The sequence below is a fragment of the Hylobates moloch genome, unplaced genomic scaffold (genome assembly GCF_009828535.3).
Source record: "Hylobates moloch isolate HMO894 unplaced genomic scaffold, HMol_V3 SCAFFOLD_5, whole genome shotgun sequence".
NCBI lineage: Eukaryota > Metazoa > Chordata > Mammalia > Primates > Hylobatidae > Hylobates > Hylobates moloch.
Genome location: NW_026652280.1, coordinates 109,837,581 through 109,865,557, shown reverse-complemented (window position 1 = coordinate 109,865,557; position 27,977 = coordinate 109,837,581). Strand labels below are relative to the sequence as shown.

Below are 27,977 nucleotides of genomic sequence, written 5' to 3'. Positions count from 1 at the left end.
ACTTTACTGTGGTTATCTGAAATGGAACACAGAATACTTATAAGCTATTAGCCTGTATGTGCACATATGGTGATAGGGATTCAAGAAACTAAGAGCTTCAGTTCAGTGTCCCAAGTTATGCCATGGGATTTTGTTTGAGGCAAAACTGTGATCATGTGTCATTTGACTTACTCTGTGAAATGACATTTGATATATCTGTAGTGAGGCATTTCTTTCTCTATGTTGCAATTTATTTCCACTTAGCTGGAATATCTCTTTTATAATATTATGTTTCCAGTACCTAGCAGACAGCCCAAAAGTTTATTGCAGAAAGCTAGCACCAAACTCTTACTCTCTTCATCCTGGGCCTACAGACTACATTTCCTAGCCTCCTAAACTTGCACTTAAGTGTAGCCAAGTGACTGAGTTCTACACAATGGCATTTGAACAGAAGTGGTATGTGCCACCTCCAGGTCTGACATATAAAAACTTTGTGGGCAGGTCCTCCATGCTGTTTTCCCATCTGCCAGCTTGAAGCAGAAAAGCACGAATCCTTTGGAGCCACATGTTGAAGCTGGCAGGCCCCCAATATTGAAGATACTTAGGTCTCTGAATCAGGACTTGGAGAAGAGCTACTTGCTCATCAGGAACGTCTGTTTAGGCTTTATGTGAAAAATACATTTCTATTGTGGTTAAGCCATTATGCATTTTCAGATTGTTTGTTACAGCAGCTAGCATTACTTCAACATATAGATCCTTAGTAATGATTTGCTGAATGGGTGGAAGAAGTATAGATTTTCTCTGTATTGTGATCTTGCCCATTTCGGGCAGGAACAAGCTAGAATTTCCATGCTATCAAATTAATGTCAGAAAAATGAGCTCATAGGTAAGGATTCAGTTTCTCTTGTGAGAGCCTCCATAATTTTATTATGAAGCTTATCTTGGCACACTTTTGGCACTTGATACGGTATCACTGCCCAAGTCTGTGCAGTTTTCTAGGTGGTGTAAGTTCATCATATTCAGATAAACATTTTCTTAGTGTTACTTGGTTGCCCAAGAGGTGATTCTAAATGCTACTCTCCTGTTTAACTTTGCTGAAAGGAGGAATTTCTATTTAAGGGATGAGACAGTAAATGGGCATTTGTGTAAAGAAAAAAATCCCAAATATTTAAATTTAACATTAAACCCACCTCAAAATATTTTCACAATCCCAGAATGATGATTGCTAACCTCTGCTGCTAGTTCCTGAACTCTGATCTTCCCCTGGAACTTGGCTAAGCAAGTGTCACGTAAACAAAAAATAAATAATGAATTTTTTAAAATCCCCCTTCTTTAAAGGACATAAGAGGGAATGTTAAAGTCTGACAGCTGTGCAAATGTAGTTATCAACCAAACAGCTTAAGCTATCAGCGGCAATGTCACCCTGACAGTACCTAGAATCTACATGATTTGGCGTTAGTCCAATCTGCTTTAACCTGCCTGAGCCTCCATTTCTTCATTTGTAAAATAAGAGGTTTCAGTGATTCTGAACTGTCTGAGAACCAGTATCCCCTTTCATAATAAATTTTAACACCTAATTTACTTTTAGAACTAAAATTGATAACATAACTCCCTATTTCAAAAAATACATTTTATAATTTATATTAAGTATTTCAAAATGTAAATACCAGACACATTTAAACTAGAAAACATAAATACTCAAATGCTTTATAAATCTACTAACAAACAGTAAGTTTGGATTTTAAAGAAGCAAAAGACTAGAGGCCATCCCGTTCAAGTAGTAAAGGAAAAGTTATATAAAAATGTCTTATTTGTATTCAATAAGAGAAAGAGGACCATAACTTTAACTGAACTAGGCTTATAACTCAAGTCAAATAACAATGCTGAAATGAAGAAAATTAGGAAGACTGGGCTGTATCTATAAGTGTTATGCCAGTGCCAGAGCACTTTTCTTTTTCTTTTTTTGTTTGGAGACAGAGTCTCACCCTGTCACCCAGGCTGGAGTGCAGTGGCACGATCTTGGCTACTGCAACCTCTGCCTCCTGGGTTCAAGCAATTTTCCTGCCTTAGCCTCCTCAGTAGCTGGGACCACAGGTGTGCACCACCATGCCCAGCTAATTTTTGTAGAGATGGGGTTTCACCATGTTGGCCAGGCTGGTCTCAAACTCCTGACCTCAGGTGATCCACTCCCCTCGGCCTCCCACAATGCTGAGATTACAGGCGTGAGTCACTGTGCCCAGTCAAGCAATTTTCTTATGGTATGATATGTTGAGGCAGTGATGAAAACAGAAAACATATGTTCTATCTTGATAACCCGCACATATGGAGAGAAATTCATTCACTAAACTTGAAGACTCTGGAAATGTAGAAAAGAGGCTGCAATGGAAAAGAATCAATAATTTCCACAACATAGATTATTATTATTGTGTTGTTATCTAGGATGGGACAAAGGGACATATTTTAAAAATAATCTTAATTAACAAAATTCAATAACAGCCTCATATTTCATGTCTCCACTACTTTAATAATTTGTGCAAATTTATGTTTTAGTAAGTAGAGAAAATTTTTAAATTTGATAACTACCATCTTCATTAATAAATAATTACTGGAGTGGTTTCTTTTGCAAGTCTCTACTAGTATTTCCTCCCATTATCCAAACAGAGATGAAGCAAAACAAACAAAAATCCAGCCTACAGTATGTTTCTTCATTTTTACAGAATTGCAGAGTTTACCTTAGAAAACTAAGGAAAGACGGAAGACTGACTAGAAACTAAAGTTTTGAAAGATGTTTTACATATGAACGTTAGGATGTTTGCACACTATTTCACAAAACTGACATGGAATAATAATGATGGGGGGAATGCTTTTTCTGCAAAAAAAGCTATATTGCAATTCAGGGAGAATCTCATGTTATTAGTTACTGATCATAAATATGCAAGAGAATAATAATGCTAAGTTGAGACCAACGGTCTGAATATTCCTTTACTGTAGCACAATCTGGCATGACTGTCTTTAAATGAAATCTATATTTCACGTCAATTTGAAATCAGCACATCATACAATTTTTAAAAGGAAATTTAGCTATTTACTCCTCTACAGAATCACTAATTTGATAATAAATATTTTTGAGAAAACATAAGAAAAGAAACTTTCTAAATAAGCAATTTACATTGATATTGTATATTTAAATTATGTTTTATAAAAGCATGAGCTTTGGAGTCAGATCTGGATTTGAATCCTGATTCTACTACTCAATATGTAATATATATAAAGAGCTAAGCAGCGTTCAAGGCACACAGTAAATCCTCAAATGTTAGCTGTTATTTCTAATCAAAGCAGTGGTGGCTGCTATTTATAAACACTACTACGCATGCTTTATGTACATTATTGCATTTGTTCCTCCTAATTATTCAATTACTATTATCCCTGTTGAATACATGAAAACACTGAGGTTCAGAAAAAGTTGAGAAACAGGCCCAAGGTCTGAGTGTGTCAGAAGCCAAAGCGCCAATGCTACTGACCACTAAATTGTTGCTTCTTAAACTGGGGTTCATGAGAAATCCTTGTGGAGTATGTATGTGTTGGGTGTAGGAAAGTGCCCATGAACTTACTATGAAAATTATGCATTATTCATGTTGATGAAACATTTTAAAATAATATTCATGTTCTGAATTATTTGGATAATTGTATTAAAACCAAATATTGGCAGAACCATCTCAGTGCTTAGGTTTGTATTTGTATTGACTTCCCTGTTAAGGCCCAGTTCTACATTAGTGGTAGAAGGCTTACGGAGAACAGAGGTTGTTTTAATAGGGGAATGATGGATTCAGGCTAGATGAGGACCAAATAACATCACTATGTGCTGCACAAATTAAAGTAATAGTCTGAATAGAAAAAAACAGGGTGAATTGGGTCATCACATAGCATATGGTAGTACATGCCTGTTGAGCTGAAAAGAGCCTGTACTGTAGCACTCAGTACCATAATCACATTACAAGTGATGATTTCATTTTGTCAAAACATCACTATTTAATACTATTTTAAATTTTATTAGTTTTATAGTTTTGCTTGTGTTAACCCATAAACTTGTTTTGGTTTTATACTTGGGCAAGACATATAAACATGAAGCATTTATACCTAGTTTGAGAAAACTGGTCTACACGGTCGGTCCTGCTTGTGAATGTCATCTTCAGTAGGTAACTTCTATTATCACCAACCTCACAGGATTTGTAAGAGCATTAGAAGAGACGATGAACGTTAGAGTGCCTGGACCACAGGAAGAATTACAATGATAGTTCTGTCTCCTTTCCTTGCAAGAGAAAATCTGGAAGCTAAATGCAGTTTATACTCTAACTATGGTCTGGGGACCAGGAGAATTGATAACACCTAAGAGCTTGTTAGAAACTGATAATCCCAGAGGCCACCCCAGAACTACTGAATCGGAATCTCCATTTAATAATATCCTCAGCTGATTTGATACATGCACATGAAAGTTTGGGAAGCACCAGTCCAGGTCTCCACAGAGAATGTTGACTAAAATTCACTGAGTTTTTAACTACTCTTCGGGTTAACTTTGGTAATTAGAGAAAGACCTGATGTAAATGGTCAAAAAATGTCCCATCCTGGGGTTCAATATAAACACTATTATTTCACTATTGGTTCTTCATAGGCTATATTTGTACAGAGTGAGACCCTCTTTAAAAGGGATCTAACTTCTAATTCAGAATGAGCAAAAAATATTTTAAAATACAAAGTTTCCATAAAAGCTTTCTGAATTTTCAGTAAGCAAATTGTAAGATCTGTCAATTTAAGCATTTTTAGGTTTCCTTCGCCCAACAGCAATTAAAATCATTTATATATGTTAAGCTCTTAAATATTTAGCTTACAAGATCTGGTCTAACAAAGTCCTGTCTCAGTCTGTGATGACTGTGTGCTTACGTTAACCAAACACATTACAAAAAAAAGGTGTGACTGTGTATATAAAATGTATTAGCTTTACTGTTCAACGTAAGTATTAGATCACATTCTCCAGTTGTGATTTTTTTAGTGTAATTCACCTAGAGAATACCTATGCTTTTCTTCCTGAACTCAGTGGTCCTATACATTTAAGACATACTATACTTGAAAAGATTCAAACATGCTGTTCTTAAAAGTGTAAAAAATAATTAATATACAAGAGAGTCACTAATAACTAAAATGATCTTGATACCATCTGTTTAAGGACTAGTTCAGTAAGACTCAAAGCTTGAAACTAGGTTATTTATTGCTCTATGTTCTTTACATATGGACCACAGAAGTCAGACTCAAAGAATGTAAAGCAAGGCAGATTATGCATATATGTGTGTGTGCATGCATGTATATGTATATATGGTTAGGCCTACTAGGCAATCCTTATCATCTCTGGGTTTATGATATCACCTAGATTATAGGTATGTTATGAACTGAATGCTTATGTTCTCCTCCTCGCCTGCAAATTCATATGTTGAAGCCCTACCATACAAAGTGATGGCATTTGGAGGTGGGGACTCTGGGTGGTAATCATGTCATAAGGGTGGAGTCCTCACGAATGAGATTAGTGCCCTTATAAGAAGAGACAGGAAAGTAACGATGTCTCTCTCTCTCTCTCTCTGCCAAGTGAGAATACAGCAAGAAGCAGATCATCTGCAAACCAGAAGAGGGCCCTCATCAGGAATTGCGCTGGATGGCACTTTGATCTTGGGGTTTCTCAGCCTCCAAATGTGAGAAATAAATGTGTTTTGTTATGCCACCCAGTTTACGGTATTCACTCAAAATGACTAAGGTAAGGTAAAGCCCTCCTTCATTCTTGATGGTCTCAGGCAATTGCAAAACAAGAGTTAATTATATGCCAAGAAGCATTAGTGCCAGCACAGTTAAAACACTCTAGTGCATGTTAATTATGACGATTACAACTTAAGAAAACTATAATCAGAAACCTGGCCAGGCACGGTGGCTTATGCCTGTAATCTGGCACTTTGGGAGGCCGAGGTGGGCAGATCACTTGAGGTCAGGAATTCAAGAGCAGCCTGGCCAACATGGTGAAACCCCGTCTCTACTAAAAATACAAAAATTAGCCAGGCATGGTGGTGCATGCCTGTAATCTCACTTACTGGGGAGGCTGAGACAGGAGAATCTCTTGAACCCAGGAGACAGAGATTACAGTGAGCTGAGTGCCACTGCACTCCAGCCTGGGTGACCAAAAAAAAAAAAAAAAAAAAAAAAAAAGTATAGTAAGGCCCTTAAAAAAAAAAAAAGAAAAAGAAACCTAATTAACTCCAGTTTTCAAGGTGTTTTTATATTATCTTGTAGTTCTTTTGGTCCTTAATACAATCAATCCACTGACACTAGAACCATGTAACTCTCCTCTATATAGTACTTCAAATTCTAATCATTTCTGTGCATATATTAAGCAATTTAAACTCTATATACATACATACAGTCAATGTATCAGGGAAATACAAAGAGTGATCTTTAGTTTATGCTGAATGCTTAATTTTATCACTTCTCCATTAACTGTTATAAAGACAAGACTAAACCTACAGTTTGAATTCATTACAATATCCAAGCAAACAGAAAAGAAGAGGAAATACGCAAGCCATGTTTTTCTACTAGAGTGACTACACTTATCCCTCTTTAAAAAGAAGTGATATTTTCTTTTCAATTTCAGAAATTTAGTAAAAAAACTACATCTATTTTTCCTACCAAAAATACTCAAAAAATCCTCTGCTAATTACTCTCAAAATACTGCAGATGCATTCCTTTGAAAAAGGAAATACAGGATGGGCACGGTGGCTCATACTGGTAAGCCCAACACTTTCGGAGGCCGAGGCAGGCGGATCACTTGAGGTCAGGAGTTTGAGACCAGTCTGGCCAACATGGTGAAACCCTGTCTCTACTGGAAAAAAAAAAAAAAAAAAAAAAAAACCAAAAAATTAGCCAGGCATGGTGGCAGGCACCTGTAGTCCCGGCTACTAGGGAGGCTGAGGCAGGAGAACCACTTAAACCTGGGAGGCGGAGGCTGCAGTAGGCTGAGATCGCACCATTGCACTCCAGCTTGGGTGACAGAGCAAGACTGTCTCCAAAAAAAAGAAAAAGGAAATATAAAACATCTGCCAATGAAATATAATATACATTAAAGGAGAAAACATCTTTAAAATATGTATCATTTGCCCTCACCGAGTCTAATAAAGGCTGAACTTTTTTTTAAGAGGTAATTTTCACTATCAAGAAACTTGGATATAGATGAATTAAGAACCCAAATACATGTGGAAGCAAGAAGTGTACTTGTTTTAAAAATCATATTATGCCTTGCATGATTAATAAATTAATATTTAATAATTTATATCTTCAACAATTCAATTAGCATTTGACATGATCAAAGTTTAATTAAATTAAAGACTCGATGGTGCTTTGAATTAACATCAGATGCTGGTGGTCATCTCCATCCAGTATCCCCTTTATCCTCTAATATATCCTTGAAAATGGCATGTAATATTCAGGCTAAACCTTTTCACAAAGGCAGATTGGTATACCAAATGTTGCTTAATCATTTCAATATCAATGTCATTATGTTTCTCCTCTAGGATTTGGTACTTTGAAGCAACTTCATTCTATAACACTTTAGACATCTATAAAAGCATGAACTTGGTCCCACATCAAATTTAGTTTCAGTGAGAAGAGTGGTCCTTATCTTTTTTTAGTCATCATTGAATTATAAAACATAGTTGATATCTATATAGTTCTGTACCACCTTTATACCCTAGGACATCAATTGCATTAAAATCTCAGCATATGTAGAATCCTGCTTGTGTTACTAAACATTAATATACTGGTATGAATATAGCAAAGGAACATCCTTTCAAAATTATTGCCTGTAAGAAATTGTATATATATAAATTTGCTTCCTTTCAAATTGGCAAAGTAGCTTACAGCCTCTATTATCTATACAGAAAATGGGTTGGGCCAGATTCTTGAGGTAGCCAAGTTCCCCTTTAACAAGGAAAAGTTGGCAGACTTTCATAGCTGCTCCTTGTGAAGAAGATACCTCAAATACGATCTCACAATTGACTGTAGAAGATGAAGTTAAAGTTTCAGACTTTTAAGGTACAGGGCCCAAGGGGTTAAAAAAAAAAAAGTACTATTTGAGAGAAAGCCTAACATCTGACACCTGACTGGCTGCCTGGATGTGATGACCTAGGGGACATAAGAGAAAATCTTAACATAGATGTATATATAAGGATCAAGTAATTTTGAGGTCTGACACAAAGAAAATGTGTTCAGTACATGCAAAAGATAAGAACCTTTATCTAAAAAATGTAAAGTCCTTTCTTGTTTATATGGGAAAATACAGGATGAATTTAATGCAACTATAGGGGCATTTCCCTATCATAAATGAAGAGAATATGTTTCTTTGATCTCCAATGAAAAATTAGTTTGGGCAGAAAAGAATGGGACCCTTGGAAGCACTGATCTGGAGCACATGATAGAACAGAAAGGTTCTGCTTTTTTTTTTCTCTAAACTGCCAATATACGTGATGGGGTAAGGAAGATGGGGCCATGAGGAGGTGGCTGTAGGAATCAAAAAAAGTACGAAGCTACCCAGATGGAAATAATAATGGTTTGACCTTAATTCAAGAAGAAATGTTTAAAATGGCCAACAGATGCCTCTCATTGAAGTACAGCATCAGGGGATGAGCAGGCCAGAAGAGATTCTGGACGAAAGAGGAAGGAGGTCATAAGGGTTGGAATTTTACACTAACAGGTCTTGCCACACAAAAAGAAAAATCACTCAAATGGTATCAAGGACAAGAGGAGTGCTGTGTAGCATTCCCTCATATATATTTATTCCCATTTAAAAACTGAAGATACCCCACCACAACAAAGCCCTTTCTAAATGCTATCTTCATGATACCTCTGTGAGGTAGGCAGCATAATTCTAATTTTTACTCATAAGCAAGCTAAGGCACAAATAGAGCCTGAGTGGTAAAAGTGGTCTTTTGCCAATTATCAGCTCCCTGGATTTGTTCACTGTGACACACTTCCTCCACACTGATGCAGGCAACTCAAGAGACGCTGCTATGAAATGTCCTTAGAGGTAGTAGACCTGATAGCTAAACAAAATCATTCATGACTCTGGAAGACAACATACTCTCTAAATGCTCACTGTTGGAGTCTTGGAAGATGCTGTTAAGAGTACTAATATGTGCGGTCCTTTAGAATAAGACCAAATCATCCATGATTATAGGAAAAAGGCTGAAGATACAGTCTTCTTGTTTCCCCCCACACTGTTGAGATCAGAACTGTGGCAATCTTAAAAAATCATATAATCCAAGGAACCTTAGTCCTTAAACTTTAGTCTTAACTTGTACACTAACATTCTAAGTCCTATATTTTGCTAATGATTTTGATGTTTTTTGTCAGATATATTTCCACATTCTTGGACTCAGATAATTCTCTTTTAACACAGCCGAATTATCTTTATAAAATGTACATGGTATTAACACCATGGATCTGAAGCAAACAATGCATCTGGTTAGCATACATTGGTTCTGTATATTTCGAGAATCACTTAAGTACACAAAGGAAGCGTGCGATGTTAGAGAGATGACGTGAACAGTCTTGGTGGTTTATCTAATGGAGAATTCGGTGTCCTTCAGGAAACTAAAGATACTCAAAAGTTGCTCCCCAATTTCTATTAACAATCTAAAAATGAACATTTCCATTTGATATAAATATACAAATTTAAAATGTGTGCAGTTCAGAATGGCCTACCATTTTTAGATTGCTTATGTGCCAGAAAATATACAGTCAATAAAAAAATACCAGAGAGGTGGGGACAAAAGGCTCTCTGGATCTGTACAGCAACAATGAATATCACTTCAACAGGCAGCTATTCGTGGAAGAAGTGGCATCCTGGGAACCAAGAAGCACTGAAAGATGGCAGGTCACAAATCTGGTGATGGGGGATATGATGTATAGTAAGGCCCATTTTCCTGTGGAAAGAAAAAAGGAGAAGAACATTTAAATAACAGAACCAATTTAACTGGAAATGTGAAAAAAAGGGATTTACAGTCATTGAGGTAGTGATATAAAATGTCTAACACATGTCTGGCACTAAGCAGGCCCTCAGCCATTAAGTAGTTCAACTAGTATCACTCAGAGTATAAGACAGACAAAGGCAATAGGATCATAATATTTTTTAAGAATAATACCACTTATTGAATATTTTATGTGCCAGACAATTTATAGGCGCTTTTAAAGTCATCCGTTTAAATCTTCACATAATGCCATGAAGTAGGTGACATTCTCATCTTACAGAAGAAGAAACTGAGGATCACACAGATTGCATAATTTGCCTAAAGTTACCTAGTTGGTAACCAGCATAGACTGAATTTAAATTCAAATCTATTTAAATCTAACATCCAGATTCTTTTTTGTTAGACTGTGTTGTCTGTGTGCCAAATCTTAATTTAGAGTTAGGAAAACAAAAAAGTTATCACAGAGGAATTTAATAGCTATAACTATTTTGGCAGAAGTGAGTCTTCATGACATGCCTGAGTGGCAAGGCTTGTAACAATTACAGTTCTCAGGAAATTTAGTTCAAGATCAAGATGGAGAATTAAATACCAAATGTCAATGTAAGGGTAACAAATTAGTGCAAGGGAGAATTTTTTGGCCCTTATTTTGGCTAATCTCAGTAAAAATCAAGACAGTTAAGTTTATGATAGAAGGATCCTCGATTAGATTTATGAGACTTAAGATTGCTTTCTCATTTTTAAGGAAAGTATTTCTTTGACAAAGAATTTGTTTTTCAGCAAATCACAAACAGATAATGCTTAGCGCTAGTATAAGACAATAGTTTGAAATGAAGAATAAGTAGAAGAAAATAGCATTTCTTCATGATACATTTACATTATAGCTACTATAGAGCATTAAACCTACCGGGTCTTGAACATAGTAGGCAGTGAAATTGTTTGAGACTAAATAAATCAGGTACTCTGCCATTCTTCAGCACAAATGCTTTGGAGCAAGAATTGATCTTGGGCCATAACCAGGAAAACAAGACATCTAGGAAAACTTACCTTTTGATTATAAACCTAACCATGTATCAAACAAAATTAAAAAAAAAATAGGTAGAAACAAATCCTAGGATAGGCTACATTTCTAAAAACTTGAAAAACCTTAATAAAACCTTTTTTTAAAATTGAAAAACTGGATCTAACTAAAGAGCTTCTGCACAGCAAACGAAATTATCATCAGAGTTGAACAGACAACCTACAGAATGGGAGAAAATTTTTGCAATCTATCTATCTGACAAAGGGCTAATATCCAGAATCTACAAGGAATTCATACAAATTTATAAGAAAAAAACCCCATTAAAAAGCAGGCAAAAGACATGAACAGACACTTCTCAAAAAAAGACATATATATGGCTAGCAAACATATTAAAAAAACAGCTCAACATCACTGATCATTAGAGAAATGCAAATCAAAACCATGATGAGATACTATCGTATGCCAGTCAGAATGGCGATTACTAAAAAGTCAAGAAACAACAAATGCTGGTGATGGTACGGAGAAATAGGAACGCTTTCACACCGTTGGTGGGAATGTAAATTAGTCCAACCATTGTGGAAGACAGTGTGGTGATTCCTCAAAGATTTAGAACCAGAAATACCATTTGACCCAGCAATCCCATTACTGGGTATATACTCAAAGGAATATAAATCATTCTATTATAAAGATACATGCACATGTATGTTTACTGCAGCACTATTCCCAATAGCAAAGACATGGAATCAACCCAAATGCCCATCAAGGATAGACTAGATAAAGAAAATATGGTACATATATGCCATGGAATACTATGCAGCCATAAAAAGGAATAAGATCATGTCCTTTGCAGAGACACGGATGAAGCTGGAAGCCATTATTCTCAGCAAACTAATGCAGGAACAGAAACCCAAACATCACATGTTCTCACTTACAAGTAGGAGGTGAACAATGAGAACACATGGACACAGGGAGGGGAACACTTACTGGGGCCTGTTGGGGGAGGGTGGGGGGAGAGCATTAGGGGAATAAGCTAATGCATGCTGGGCTTAATACCTAGGTGGTGGGTCGATAGGTACAGCAAACCACCATGGCACATGTTTACCTATGTAACAAACCTGCGCATCCTACACATGTACCTCAGAACTTAAAAAACTAAATAAAATAATTTTATATAAAAAAGAAATCCCTATAAAAATGTTTCACTAACCAAATCCTTTATCTTCAATATGCATGGAAGCTATACTTACAGAAACATGTCCTGAAGAGATGAATCTATTCTGAGTTTCATCTGAAAAGTTCACTATCTGTCTTTAAGAGTTCTCTATTCTATTACCAATTTTTTCTAAGTTTTTCACATCTAAATTAAATTATGACAAACTAAGAAGAGCAAGTTCAATACTTAATGCCATGAAATAGAATTTCCATTATTAATTTCACACTGGGCAAGAGACTGCTGAGCAATCAAATATTTTTTCTATTTCTGGAAACAATCATAGAAATTTAAAGAATTGTTGCCAGGAAAAACTGTATATTCTCTGCTCTGTGTTTTTAAGAATGCCAACTAACTCTCTTTCTGAAATGGTCTCAGTATCATTGTTACCTAGATAGATTACAAAATAGCTTCTGATTACCTTCAAAGGTCCCTTTTAATCCTATAAAATTTATGTTGCTATTCCAAGTCACATAAATCCCAGAAAAATAGAAGCCCACGATTTAAACAGATATTAACCACTTTACTCCTTAACCAAATAAAGAACCTTCTATATGCAAGGCACAATTTGAACATGATAATGAAATTAACCAACTCTATACTCATTTCTTTTCTCTGATCATACTTTTAAATTTTCCTAACAAAGGAAAATGTTTCCTTACAAGGTAACATGCAGCTACCTATGGTATTTCCATTTCAATGACTGATGGGGCACCTCAAACCTACTGTGTCACAAACTGAACACAGTACCTGTCCTTTCCCCCTAATCTGTCAATCCTTTTCCTCCAAATTGCTTCTCTGTGGTGGTAGCAACACATCCACCAAGTCTCCCAAAGCAGAAACTTACTTTCTGCTTCATCCTTAGTGGCTACTCAGTCACCAAATGCTGTGAATTTTATTTCCTACAATGTCTATTTCTAAATATCTCTAAAATCTTCAAATCCCTGCCATTATCACTACCACTGCCCTAACAATATAGTCTCATTTCTCTGCCAGCCTTTACTAATAGACCTCATCTTTTCCCCCATGGACTTACCCTTCCCTCTCTAGTCATTCTCTATGCTGTTTCTATAGTCATTGTCTAAACAGCAATGTAATGGCAATTCTCCCTTGCAGAACACTCTTCACTGACTACAAAGCCAAAGACCTGTAGCACTAATATGTAAAGTTACTGTATCCAGTGATGTGCTCTCTGCCTGCCCCTTCCACATCATCTCCTGATATCTTCTGCTATAGTTTGAATATCTGACCTTCGAAACCTCATGTTGATATTTGATCCCCATGCTGGAGGTAGGGCCTAGTGGGAGGTGTTTGGGTCATGGGGCAGATCCCTCATAAATGTCTTGGTGTGTCCTTGTGGTAATAAGTTCTCACTCTATTAGTTCCTATGAAAGCTTGTTGTTAAAAAGGGCCTGGCATGCCCCTTCCTTCTCTCTCTTGCTTTCTCTTTTGCCATGTGATCTCTACACCCACCAGCTCCCCTTACCCTTCGACCATGAGTAGAAGCAGCCTGAGTGCCTCACCTGAAGTAGATGCTGGTGTGATGCTTCTGGTACAGCCTGCAGAAATGTGAGCCAAATAAACCTCTTTTCTTCATAAATTACCCAGCCTCAGGTATTCCTTTATGGCAACATAAAAATGGATGAAGGCAGAAAATTGGTACTGAGGGGTGGGGTGTTGCTATAAAGAGACCTGAAAATGTGGAAGCAGCTTTGGAACTGGGTAATGGGCAGAGGCTGGAAGAGTCTGCAAGGATCAGAAGACAACAGAAAGACTTAGGGAAAGTTTGAAACTTCTTAGAGATTGGTTAAGTGGTTGTGACCAAAATGCTGATAGAAATACAGACAGTAAAGGCCATGCTGATAAGGTCTCAGATGGAAATGGGGAACTTAGGAATTAGAGCAAAGGTCATCCTTGTTACACCCTAGCAAAGAACTTGGCTGCACTGTGTCCATCCCCTGGGGTTTTATGGAAGGCCAAACAATACTGGTACCCTATGGTATCTGCTGGAAAAAAATTCTAAGCAGTAAAGCATTCAAGAAGTGGTGTGGCTGCTTTTAACAGCTTATAATCAGATACGAGAGCAAAGAAATGACATAAAGTTGGAATTTATAATTAAAAAGGACACAGAACATAGAATTTTAGAAACTCAGCCTAGGCATGTGGTAGAGAAGGAAAGAACATTTTCAAGAGAGGAATCTAGGGGTGCTGTGGAGCAACCACTTGCTAGAGAGATTAGCAAGGATAAATCTTTGAGGTAGCTCCTCACATCACAGGCCCAGAGGACTAGGAAGACAGAATAGTTGGGGAGGGACAAGGCTTTAACACTTCAGGATGCTGCTGTCTGCATCCCAGCCCCTCTGGTTCCAGCGATGGCTCAAAGGGTCCCAGGTACTGCTCAGGCAACAGCTCTGGAGGGTGCAAACTGTAAGCTTTGGTGGCTTCCATGTGGTGTTAAGTCTGCAGGCACGCAGCATGCAAGAGTGGTGGAGGCTTGGCAGGTTGGAACTAGATTTCAGAGGATACATCAGAAGGCCTGGGTTCCCAGACAGAAGTCCGCTCCAGTGGTGGAGCACCTCCAGGCAGTCCTCACTGGGGCACTGCTTAGTGGAGCTGTGGAGTTGGGTTGCTCCCGTCCAGACCCAGAATCAGCCTGGAAAAACCTCTGGCATTCAGCTTCAACCTGTGAGAGCAAGCCATGTGGGTGGTAGCCAGCAAAGCCGTGGGAGTGGGGGTGCCCAAGGCCTTGGGAGCCCACCCTTTGTACCAGTGTGCCCAGTATGCAGAACATAAAGCCAAAGGAGATTAGTTTGGAGATTTAAGATTTAGTGTCTGCCCTGATAGGTTTTGGACTTACAAGTGGTCAGTTACCTCTTTCTTTTGGCCTGTTCCTCTTATTCCTCCCTTTTGGAATGGGAATGTTTACCCAGTGCCTGTACAACCATTATCTCTTGGAAGCAAATAATTTGATTTTTTTTTTTTTTTTGAGACAGAGTCTGGCTCTGTCCTCCAGGCTGGAGTGCAGTGGCACCATCTCAGCTCACTGCAAGCTCTGCCTCCCGGGTTCACGCCATTCTCCTGCCTCAGCCTCCCGAGTAGCTGGGACTACAGGTGCCCACCACCACGTCCTGCTAATTTTTTTGTATTTTTAGTAGAGACAGGGTTTCACTATGTTGGCCAGGATGGTCTCAAACTCCTGACGTCGTGATCCGCCCACCTCGGCCTCCCAAAGTGCTAGGATTACAGGCTTGAGCCACCGTGCCCGGCCATAATTTGATTTTGATTTTACAGATTTACAGCTGTGAGGAACTTGCCTTGAGTCTCCAGATGAGACTTTGGATTTCTGAGTTGGTGCTGGAACAAGGTAAGACTTTTGGGGACTGCTGGGATGGAATGATTATATTTTGCATGGGAAGAACATGAGGTTTGGGTAGCTAGGGGCAAAATGCTACATTTTGGATATTTGACCCTCTAAACCTCATGTTAAAACCTGATCCCCAGTGTTGGAGGTGGGGTGTAATGCGAGGTGTTTGAGTCATGGGGTGGGGCGGATCTCTCATAAATGGCTTGGTGCTGTCCTTGTGGTAATAAGTAAGTCCTTGCTCTATTAGTTCCTGTGAAAGCTGGTTGTTAAAAAGAGCCTGGCACCTCCCTTCCCTCTCTCTTACTTCCCTTCCCACCATGAGATCCCTGCACACACTGGTTTCCCTTCCCCTTCTGCCATGAGTGGAAGCAGCCTGAGTCCCTCACCAGAAGCAGATGCTGGTGCCCTGCTTCTCATACAGCCTGCAGAACCATGAACCAAATAAATCTGTTCTTTATACTTAGCCTCAGGTATTCCCTTATAGCAACAAAGAAATGGACTAAGAAACCCTCTTTTGTTTCTTCCCCATTTTTATGCCTCTCTTTGATCTAACATCTCAATTTTAGAAAGCTCTAGCATAGGTACAAAGAGATGATCCAATAAGCCAAGTTTTAGATTATAAGTTAGTCTACTTAATTTTGATTAATTACATTATGCTTATATTTATACAAAAATAAAACAGCTAAAATATACAACCAAACAAAACAAAAAACAAAACCAAGCTTCAGTGTGGTGGAGCTATACTTAATATTTAATGAAAGCCTGCTTTATAGGCCCTTAAGTATATAGAAAATGCTTTGGCTTAAAATACAGTCCTTTAGGTTTCCTAATCAAACACCCAACTTATATATTTGTATCCCAGAAAGTAAATGATAAATCCAGATACTATCTATGAATTGTCATTCAAAATTTTGAGTATAAAAATGTTTCTTAGTGCCTTTCACATTTTCTGCTATCCATTTTTTTAAGCATTAAGATGAGTGATGTAGAGTTCAAAGGAAAAACACTAAGATCATTTTCTACTCCAGCAATCTGCAGTAAATACAAACTAATGTACTCTTTTCTCTTTCCTATATTCAACAATTTTTGTATCTATGATCCAGCTGCTCCAATTATAAATCCTCTCTGTATAACAGCCAAATATGAAATTTTATTAGCCATTAGATCACATTATACACTTTGCACATAAGGGAAAACAAATTATAGATAAAGTTAGAGAAATGTTAGAGAGAAATTGTGTTAGAGAATTTTTACTTTGCTGTATAAACACTGCACAATAATTAGGGAAGAATAATTCATTTCAAACTTAATATAACTTGCAAATATATCCCCTGGTTCATACAATATAAAGATATGCAATCAGCAACAGTTAAACAATGAGCTTGATGAGCTTTTGGCCAAGTGTGTTACTTTTTTTTTTTCCAAAAATTACTAAGGTGATATCATGAATAAACACAATAGAATAAATTGATGAAATTCACGAGTAGTCCTTTGACTAGTGCTTATGTAACAGATCCATAAATGCATCTATAAATAATAACAATAATATTATCAGATGATGCTCTTAAAAATATTATACAAACTTTTAGAAAATGAAACTTTTAGCAGGGTAAAGACTACTGAGATAGGCCATATGATTTGCAATTAATTCTAAAAGTGATCACCAATAAATTCTTCTGGCTCTGTGTAGATGGAAAGCCATTCAATCTTAAGAAAATTAGGCAGAGGTATCTGTTTTAAATATGGTAGAAAACTTACAATACAAACGAAAATTGGTTCTGAACTCACAGCAGAGAGATCTCCCACTGAAACGTTTATCTGGGGAAAATGCCTCTCTTGGGACGGATCTTTTTCCTAAAGTTATCATAGGGAAAGTATGTTAAATGATATTACCAAGTTTATTAAGACTCACTAATTTACATTAATATCTGGTAATGACAGGATGTTGTGCTCATAAGTGCTGCTCTATAGAACAGTTAATATACCATACCAGGTGAGGGAGAACTTCTGGTACTTCTTACCCTGGCATCATATTCAAGGACAAAAGGAGGAAAGTCGATCTGTTCTGGTGATATGGCAGAAAACAGCTGGTGGAGGCTGTCCACATGGTGTATTTTGTCCTTCAGTCCTGAGACAGAAAAGGTGGTAAAAAACCATGTTGACACCTGATTAATAGAAGAGAAAAAATAATTTTAAGCTAGTTACCATAGTTAGAAACATAAACACAATTTGGAAAATTTATAGTAGATAAAAGCTGTATTTCAAAGTCTTAAAATAACTAGTGCTTTTCAAAGCGCAATCTGAATTATGCAATCATCAGTTTAGCTGATTATTAATAACATTAAAAAGAAGAAACGAGGATAACACTGACTAGAGACTATGAGTTCTGTTTCATGAAGCTTTTGTTTCCATTACATGTATGTAAGTTCCCATGTGTGTAGTGTGTTAGTGCTGTACTACATGCTTCTTACTGTGGGTTGTAGTCAAAACCGTTGCATTATTTGGTAGAATAATTGGTGTTCCAGTCTTCTGAAAATGGTTAATATCTCCAAATCTCACACTGTGAATTTTTCAAATGAGACTGAAAAGAAAATTTGTGCCAATATTTGGGGTTTATATATTTTTAGTTGATGCTTGGCATGGTTTCTTTCTCGAAGTCCATCGAAGTGAATCACTTGTAGATGTGGTGCCATCTTTGCTCATTTCACTTGTCAACATGCAATCCCTCTCTAAAAGCTAGTCTGCAAAATTTGTTGGTTCCCAAAAAAAGGATAAAAAATTCTTGATACCAAACAATACTGACATAAACTAGGTAACGGCTTGAATTTAAAAATTACTGTTTCTCTATCTAAATTGGCAATCACAAATTAGTCCATGTTTATCAACATACTATACAATAGTCCTATGAGGCAGGTATGATATTGTTGCTATCCCCATTTTACTTACAGAAGAAGGTAACGTATGCAGGAAATAGCAAACTTTTTTGAAAAGGACCATTATAGTAAATATTGCAGGCTTCTTATAATTACATTATCAGAAAATTGTTCACAAGGCATGCCTGAAGGTTCTTGGAGCAGTGCAATATTGGAGGCGGGACAACATAAAAATGAATTAGGAGGCTGCTGTGTCATTTCAAGTAAAAGCTGATAGTGGGATGAACTAATGTAGAGGCAGTGGGAATAAAGACACAGACATAAATTTGAGCAATCGTACACACACAGAACTGATGCAATGTGCTAGGAGATGAGGTAGAGAAAGTGCTCCAGAATGCCTCTCTGGTTTCTGGCTTAGGCACTTGGGTAGGCAGTAGTCCCATTTGCTAACACAAAGAACACAAACAGCAGTTCGGGAATAGGTGAAACAGGAGTACATGAGGAGTTCTGTTTAAAAATGCACAACTTCAGGGTCCTATAAGACACCTAAGTAGAGATATCTAACCAGTAGTTCAATACTAAGGTCTAAAGCCTAAGAATGATGATGATGATGATGATGATGATGATGATGATAATGACAATGATGATTGATGATAATGACAATGATGATGATAGCTTACATTTACTGAGCACTTATTATACGTCAGGTAATGTTTTCAGTATTTTATATGTATTAACTCATTTCATCTTTCAATAACCCTAACAGATAGGTATTATTATTATTCCCATTTTATAGGGGATAAAATTAAAGCATACAGAAGTTATACTACTTGCCTGAGATGACAAATTGGTAACTGGTAGAGCTGGGATTAGAACCCAGGTAATCTGAATCTTGAAACCATGGTTCTAAACATTAGGCTTTATTGCCTCCCCAGATATATGTTTGAAGATTGCACATATTTTGGAGGGTCACTGAAGAAATGGGAATAAAAAAGGTATAGAATTAAAGATGCGGGTGGAGAAACACGGGAACACTAACACTCAAAGAATGCAAGCAGGAAGCCAGGTGCAGTGGCTCATGCCAGTAATCTCAGCACTTTGGGAGGCCAAAATGGGAGGATTACTTGAGGCCAAAAGTTTGAGACCAGCCTTGGCAACAGAGCAAGACCCCATCTCTATAAAAATACAAAATAAAAAAACTTAGCCAGACATGATGGTGCACGTCTGCAGTCCTAGCTACTCTGGAGGCTAAGGTAGGAGGACCCCTGGAGGCCAGATGTTCCAGGTTACAGAGACCTATAATCACACCACTGCACTCCAGGTGGGTGACAGACTGAGACCCTGTCTTTAAAAAGAGATGAGAAGAGAGAGAGAGGCTGACAAATGAGACTGAGAAGCAGCAACTAGAAGTAGGAGAGAAACCAGGCAAGGTAAGTTTCAAAGAAGCCAAGACAAAGTGTGTCAAGGAGAAGTGATCAACTGTGTTTAAGGCTGTAGGGAATGCAGGTAACAGAGAGAGAAAAGTGTCTATTAGATTTAGTGACCCAGAAATTACGGATGATTTTGGTGTGAAAAGCTTCAGCTGGCACAGCAGGATAACTACACTGGAGTAATTTAAAAGGTACATGAGAAATGGAGACGGTGAGCATAGAACAAAGATTATACTAAACAATTTTGGTCGTAAAGTGGAGGAGAGAAAAACAGATCTTAGCATTTTTAAAAGTTGATAGATAATTTGGATCCAGCAAAGCAGGAGAGGAGAAAGACGCTAACTGTTGAAGAGAGCTTCTTAAGGAAATGGAAATACACTCTGTCGTTTACAGTCTGGGATTAAAATGCCTAGATTCAAATCCAGCCTTTGATACTAACTGTTGGTTATCTTGGTTCCTTAATCTCTCTAAGCATCAATTCCCTTACCTGTATAGTGGGACAACTACTGCCACCTATTTCACAGGTATACTGCAAAGCTTAAGCAAGATAATTCATGGGAGGAACTGGCAGATAACAAGTGCTCAGAAAACTTAAGCTAATGTCATTACTATGGGATTCACAGCACAGGGAGAGGGACTGTCCTTCACTAAGAAGGACATTAATGAAATGTGTTCATTAAGATGGAATACATTTTTGTGACAGAGAAAAAGGAGGCAATGATAAGAACAGTTAGCAAGTAGGTTTGGAGTGGGAAGGTAAAGATAAAGAGCTCCTTACTGATGGTTTCTTTGAGTGAAGAAAGCAGGACAATGGATTATTTCAAGTTTAGGTTTTGATGGGCAGGTGTGATGAAAGGGTAACAGGTCATAGGTTAATTTAGCCATTGACAAGAGTGGATGAAGTGATGAAATGTCAGTTTTTAGCTTGATAGAGAAGAAAATAAAGGCAAGATGATATTTTCAGAAAGAGTAAAGAGACCAAGAGACTAGATGTCTTGATGAAGTCAAGATGTAGGCTTAGGTAGTGGGAATATAATTGTGAGCAAGACTGCTATATTCTAGCCCTCATGGATCTTGCTGGCTCATGTATAAGGAAGAAAATAAAACATGCAATTAAAATAAAAACATAACAATGATATAAGACTACAGAATCTTAAGGGGTTAGAATGCAAGAACAGCTACTAGCTGCAGGATTGGTCAGGGAAGGATTTCTATAGAAAGTACAGCTGAGACTTGAAGGTCAAGCAGGAGGTAGCCATGGGCAGAGGAGGGAGGTGTATTCTGTAACAACAGCATAAACAAGGCCCAGATGAACAAAGAGCACGAAAATAGGCAGAGACTGATGGGCTAACGGCTTATAAGGGTTGCCCACAAAGGCGCTGGAGTCACATACAACCAAAACATCATAACCACAACTCAAGATCACTTAGAAACAAGGAAATTAGCAGTCACAATGGTGACAGCAACAATTAAGTTGCTGAGCTATTGTCTTAATACTCTGGGCATGTAGTACACATAAACTCTAGATTTAGCTAAAGAGAAAAATACTGTACCTTTGAACGAAATGTGGGGTGAACAAAATAAACAGCCTTCAAATTCCTCTTGTACCTGATCCAAAAATAAAATGACAAAAAGCATTAGGAGATATACCTAATGCTAAATGACGAGTTAATGGGTGCAGCACACCAACATGGCACATGGATACATATGTAACAAACCTGTACGTTGTGCACATGTACCCTAAAACTTAAAGTATAATAAAATTAAAAAAAATTGAAAAAAAAAATCAGTATAAGTTCATGCCTAAAACCAATTACTATTATAGACTATTAACTATTTGCCTGAGTATATAAATATATTCAGAGAAAAATAAAGGTAGCTACAATTTACAGATCGAATTTTAGGTGAATGTCAAAAACAATTCAGAAAACATTTCATTTTTTAAAGTATCTGTTTTATAGGAGATATTAAGTGCTTCTGTCAGCTGCTATGGGTAGGACAAAGTTAAGTAAATTTGTATTTAACAAACAAATTAATTGTGTGTCATTTTTAAATATGATGCTAGAAATCTCTGGGATCAGAGTTAAACAGCAGCTAAACCACTTAAAATTATAGGAAAATTTTAAACTAAAAGTTTCAATGGTCATACTACAACTAACAGAATTTGCTGTGTCCCGGAAATTGTAGAGGCCTTCTACTTAAATTCTCAAAACAATTCTATGAGCTCAGTACTATTATTGCAGCTATTTTTGCCCTCTCAAAGTCACCCAGCCATCAAGTGGCAGAGCCAGGAACTGAACCCAGGCAATACCACTTCAGATTCGTTCTCCTATCCACTATTCCATCTGGCCTCTCTACGTGTGCCTGAGATTTTTTTCAACAGTTCAATAATCAACATTGGGTCATGTGAGGTTAATTGGAAAGGACTTCAGAGAAATAGTACAAACTATTTCACAGTTGAGGCCTGTTCCACGTTAAAGAACTGGTTAGTGGTAGAAGCAGAACTACATATATACAACCCACATTCAGAGTAAGCTAAAAAGGTGTCTATTGGGTAATGAAAGCTTTAATATTCCTAAATAAGATTAGATTTAATGGGAGGAATAGGATAGCTGGAAATTTATGGTAACTTGCCTTCTTTGTACCCTAACTGTAAAATGGGCTTTTCAATGCAATCCACACAGACATTGTGATGCTACAAATAACAAAACAGCTAACAGGCAGGTTGAGTGCCACTTTTTATTCAGAAAAAAATATTAAAAAGAAAAAATGTAAAACACTGTATTTCATCTTTGCTATAGTGGGGTATCATATATTTTCTGGTTAAAATTTCCATTATCATTTCAAGGGAAATATGCTTTAATGAAAATAATTTTCTAGCTCCAAGTCAGTAACCTGGGTTCAAGTCCAAATTCTGCATTTACTGTTGTCAGACTTTGGGCACATACTTCACCTTGCAGAATGTCAGTATCTTCCATCTTTCAAACACAGATAATATCTCTCCTAACCAACTCCTGGGTTAAAGGATCAAAGTAAATAATGTTTATAAATGTATTTTGATAAGTATAATACATCATATAAATAGAAGGTAGTATTTTTGTTATTTTATACACAAAGATTGGTAATGTAAAAAGTTTACATATGAATTTAATGCAAAATAAGTTTCAGTTAGGGATGGTCTCCTATATTGAAATATCTAATCTAGGTATGATAAAAGTCTTTGTTACATGAAATATCCTTTCACAGAATACAAAGCAATGTTTGCCACTGGTTAATATTAGAAAAGAAAGAAACTATTTCCCCTTCATAATTTGCAAAAATAACTAACTTGACATCAACAACATCGTAGAGTTTCTTCAGGAAGTCGGAGTCCAGGTGATTGTATTCGCTGGTCAGAGTGTGAAAATACACTAATACATACTCCTTCACAGCAATGTGATCCATTACATGAATGAAATATAAGAGAGCCTAAAAGAAAAAAGGGGAATAAAGGTGAAGATCATTTTGAACAGTAGTCTATTTCACAGAGACCAAGAAAAAAACAAAACAAAACAGAAAATTAACCTACTCTATGCCCTAGTCATCATAAATGGATAACTCAGAGTGATGAATATCCATTCTCTTTAAAAAGAGCTCCAGGAAAGTGAATCATCCCAGTGTTTAATAATTCTCATAAGTGCTACAGTACAATTCCTTTCTGTCTTATTCTAAGCGACAGAGAACAATCAGTCTCTATCCTCTAAAACAATTCTTCATATACTGGAAAAAGTTCTTGGATCAACTATCAGGTTTTCTCTCTCTAGGATAATGATATCAAAATCATTAGAAGTAGAATTTCTATACTTTTAATCATTTTTGAAGTTTCCACTTGAATTCAATCAAAGTCTTTGCAGTCTCTACTCAGAAATAGACTCATGGCCTGCACATAACCAAGAATTACTATAAAAAGATATAATGAGTAGTGCCTCACATGATTCATGTTGAGAGCTAATTTTTTTAGATCTTTAGTGCTGATCTGAAGGAGGACATTGACAGCAGGTTTAATCAGTAGATGGCAATAGATTGGGAAGCATTTCTAGAGCTCTGAAAGATTCAAATTTAATGTGACCCAGATCGGTTGCAGAAATATTCCATTACAAAAATGATGAATTTAAGAGAAACACTAAAAACAAAACAGAGATACAATATAGGCAGGGCCAGTATGACCCAGTGGTTTAGCTGTAAACAATCACATAGAAAAAGCTTAAGAGGTAACAACTGAAGGATTACTATAAAACAAACTGTTTTCCAATTCCTCTTCAGGTGAGTCCTTGACATTAACATGGTTGGATTAACATGGACTAGGATCCAACTGCTACCAGAGCAGACAGAGAAGGGCATTAAGAAAACACAGTATCTTTCCATTCATTACCTGCTTTGGTAAAAATTATTATTACCATCATCTATCTCAATATTTTACAGGAAATGATACATCATGAATATCCAGAACCCCACGCAAGCACACACCAAAATCAAATGCAAGGATTTATGGTTTTATTGGTATTAATCACATTATTGATTATGAAAATGAATGTCACACTGATTATTAAGAACATAAATGATTACAAACAGAAACTTACTAATGGTATAATTTTTATCAGTTTATTCCCTTTGTGTGTGTATGTGTGTGTGTATGTGTCTGTGTGTGTGTGTGTTTTGTTTGTTTGAGACAGGGTCGCTCTCTGTCACCCAGGCTGGAGTGCAATGGCATGATCTTGGTTTCGGAGATCTTTTAACCTCTGCATCCCGGGCTCAAATGATCCTCCTGCCTCAGCCTCCCAAGTAGCTGGGACTACAGGCATGTGCCACCATGCCTGGCTAATTTTTGTATTTTTCGTACAAAATAGATAGGAGATAGGATTTCGCTATGTTGCCCAGGCTGGTCTTGAACTCATGGACTCAAGCGATCTGTGTGCCTCGGCCTCCCAAAGTGCTGGGATTATAGGCATGAGCTACCAAACCTGGCTGTGTGCATATTTTTATTATTCTTTATTATTCTTTTTTATCCTCTTACCAGATTGCTGCTTCATCCTCTTTCTGTCCATCCTCCACCCCCCACCCCAGGGCAATTAGGATACTCCTTTTTGGCTTCAAATTCAACTTCTTAAGTTTCTTTCACTATATAACTATATATCACTATATATGACGAAAAAATGTGAAAGACAAATTCTCCCCCAAACCATGAAATCCCTTTCCTTGAGATATTTTCCTTGTTTTTGTGCTTAAAAACAAGCAAACAAAAAACCCAATGAAGGTCAATGTAGATACAAATTAATGTATCACTGTTTCTCCTATTAAATTATATTCCAAACATTTCTCTACAGTTCTTGCCTCTACAACCATAATTTATAAGGGTCACAGAATATCCTATTTGAATGTACCACAATTATCTGTGAGGAATTTAAGTTTTAACTTTTTGCTACAAATGACCCTGTGAATAATATGCCAGGTTCAGTGCTTTCACAGTTTTTTTTACCCAAACAACAGTGACTAAGAGTCTGAAGACTTAGCCAGAAGTAATTATCAGCTTTTGTCCAACTGGTTTATCTTAAATTCTGTGTAATTTTGCATTTTTAAGTATACGGTTTTTCTACTATGGTTGATAATTACTGATCAGTTAAAGTTATCATCCTTTGACGTCAGTTCCTAACAAAACCAATGTTCTAGGATTCTCTACATATTTACCTTGTGGGTTCAATTGTCCCTTCTATGAGTATTTTGATTTGAATAGTGTCAGGGCCTATAGCTACTTCCACACTTTGGGTTATTTAATTAGTACAAGTTTTCAGAAATGGAATTAATGGATCAATGGATGTGATCACTTTTATAGTTTCATCTTTGATGACAATAATTATTTAAGAGTCAAGGCATCTCATTTTAATTCACCTTTTTTGGACTACTAATCACATTGAATATTTTCTTATTTTTATCTACCAGTTATAATCATTTTTGTTTTATGAATCATCTATTTCTGTTCTTTGCCTCCAAATGAAGGGATTATAGAATTATGCTATCTTGGGTAAACTACATTTCTGTTTTTTTTCTCTTCTAATAGATACTCAAATATTAATTTTTCTTTTTTCAAAAAAGAATCTGATTACACAATTATAATACAGAATGATTCCAACCACTTACTAGTTACATCATATCCAAAACAAAGCAGCTGTGGTTTTGGAGATCATATTACTGTATTCCAGTATTTTTTATTTCTTGGACAGAGAAAAATCAAACCCCTATATCGAACTGAAATGATACCGGTCCATTTATAAACCAGGTTTGCTCCTCTGTCAGTAATACGCAATTCAGCCTTGATTCATATTGTAGGCCTTGATTCCAAATTCATATACTACTTATTTTTTCAATCAACATTATTTGTAAAACAGAGCCTTTTTATGGCTTACCTTGTCCATATCTATTAATGTTACGGGAATGTTTCTTCCAACTACCACCATCACTGTTCGACCACAGTTATCAACACCTATAAACAGGAAATGTCATCAGCACCCAGAAACTTCATTCCAAGAATATTACTTGTCTTGGGCTCTGACTTTATAAAATATTCTACGTGCATTTAAAAGATTGAAAACAAGGAAGTATAAATTGCTCAAATTTCATCTTCCAATTTTTTTTCTACTCTGCAGATAACAACATCTTGTTTTTAAAGCTTCATGAGGGTTTTAATCACTGCCCTTTTAAGAGAAGACCTCCTAAAGATTTTAAATGAAGAACAGCCAAAGATCTTTTAAAATATTTTATTATTTTCTAGAGACAGGATCTTGCTTTGTTCCCAGGCTGGAGTACAGTGGTGTGATCATGGCTTACTGCAGCCTCCATCTCCAACTCCTGGGCTCAAGCAATCCTCCCATCTCAGCCTCCAAAGCAGCTGGGACTATAGGCATGCACCAACATACTTGGCTAATTTTTTCATTATTTTGTAGAGATGGGGTCTCACCATGTTGCCCAGTCTGGTATTGAACTCCTAGTCTCAAATGATCCTCCTGTCTCCACCTCCTAAAGTGCTGTGATTACAGATATGAGCCACCATGCCCAGCCCCCAAAAACTTTTATAAACAGCTTTTTGCTTAAGCTCACTACAACTTTGATCCAGGAAAAACTAAATAGCACTCAAATCTGAAAATTACTAAAAAGTACTGTCTGTAAAAGAAATACAATGCAGAAACAGTGGGAGTCTGGGAACTTTCACTCTCTCCATCATATATTTATGTAAGGTTTGAATTTTGTAGTAGCAAGTATATGGTACTTTTAAAAGCAGAAACGTTTTTTCAAAGAAAAGGGACACTAGCATGAAATAAAGCTGGCCAATGCAGAACTATAAGTTGAAAATTTTATAGATTGGGATGTTATTTTTAAGATCTTGATGACAGGCAAAACTATCTTCATTAGTACAAAACCATTTTGTTCATAGATACAATAAATGAAATCAGAGAAAAATGAATTCTCAAATAGCATGCTTGGTAGGGCTCTTAATTAGTGAAAGAGTAAGTTACCATATATTTAAGCTCACCTGTTTGGTATAAGGCTTTTAGAGAAGCAATATCAGACAGATCCTCAGATCTTGCTTGACATAACCAGCGATTATAACTAGGGAAACAAATAATATAATCATTATAATAAACCTTTGGAAATTAAATTTACAAACGGGACCAATTTTTAATACCTTTCCCTGACCCTAAAAATTTTCAAGTGTATATTTCATTATAATAGGGAAGGAGTTAAAGAAGCATTAAGCCATGTAGAATCTCTACTACATGTTATTGATAAAATAAACACAAATGAATTATTGAGAAAGGAAGGTGTTCATTATTTTAAAAATCCTTACAATCAAATGAAGATTGTACAGGTAAATGGCTAAGATACCAAGTATTCAAACTAACCTTGTTTTAAAATACTATTGTTTTCCTTTACTAAAAACATGCGTAGAGAAAGTCTAAAGCAATGGCAGAGTTCCAAAACAGATGCTCACTCACTCAACAAGGATTTGAGTGCTT

The 27,977-nt window shown here is 36.7% G+C and overlaps 1 protein-coding gene across 5 annotated transcripts in view; it reads right to left on the bottom strand.

The window, feature by feature from the left end:
* Window positions 1-7,310: 7,310 nt before the first annotated feature.
* The window catches only part of GDAP2 (ganglioside induced differentiation associated protein 2), a 64,179-nt gene continuing 43,512 nt past the window's right edge, over window positions 7,311-27,977 (bottom strand). For all 5 annotated transcript variants that reach the window (XM_032154866.2, XM_058439410.1, XM_032154867.2 and 2 more), the window contains 6 exons: window positions 27,494-27,570; window positions 26,370-26,446; window positions 23,258-23,397; window positions 21,483-21,537; window positions 17,648-17,791; window positions 7,311-9,989 (listed from right to left, as the gene is read on the bottom strand). In XM_032154866.2, the coding sequence (XP_032010757.1) occupies window positions 9,942-9,989; window positions 17,648-17,791; window positions 21,483-21,537; window positions 23,258-23,397; window positions 26,370-26,446; window positions 27,494-27,570 (541 nt within the window). In that variant the 3' untranslated portion in view covers window positions 7,311-9,941. The remainder of the gene's footprint in view (window positions 9,990-17,647; window positions 17,792-21,482; window positions 21,538-23,257; window positions 23,398-26,369; window positions 26,447-27,493; window positions 27,571-27,977) is intronic.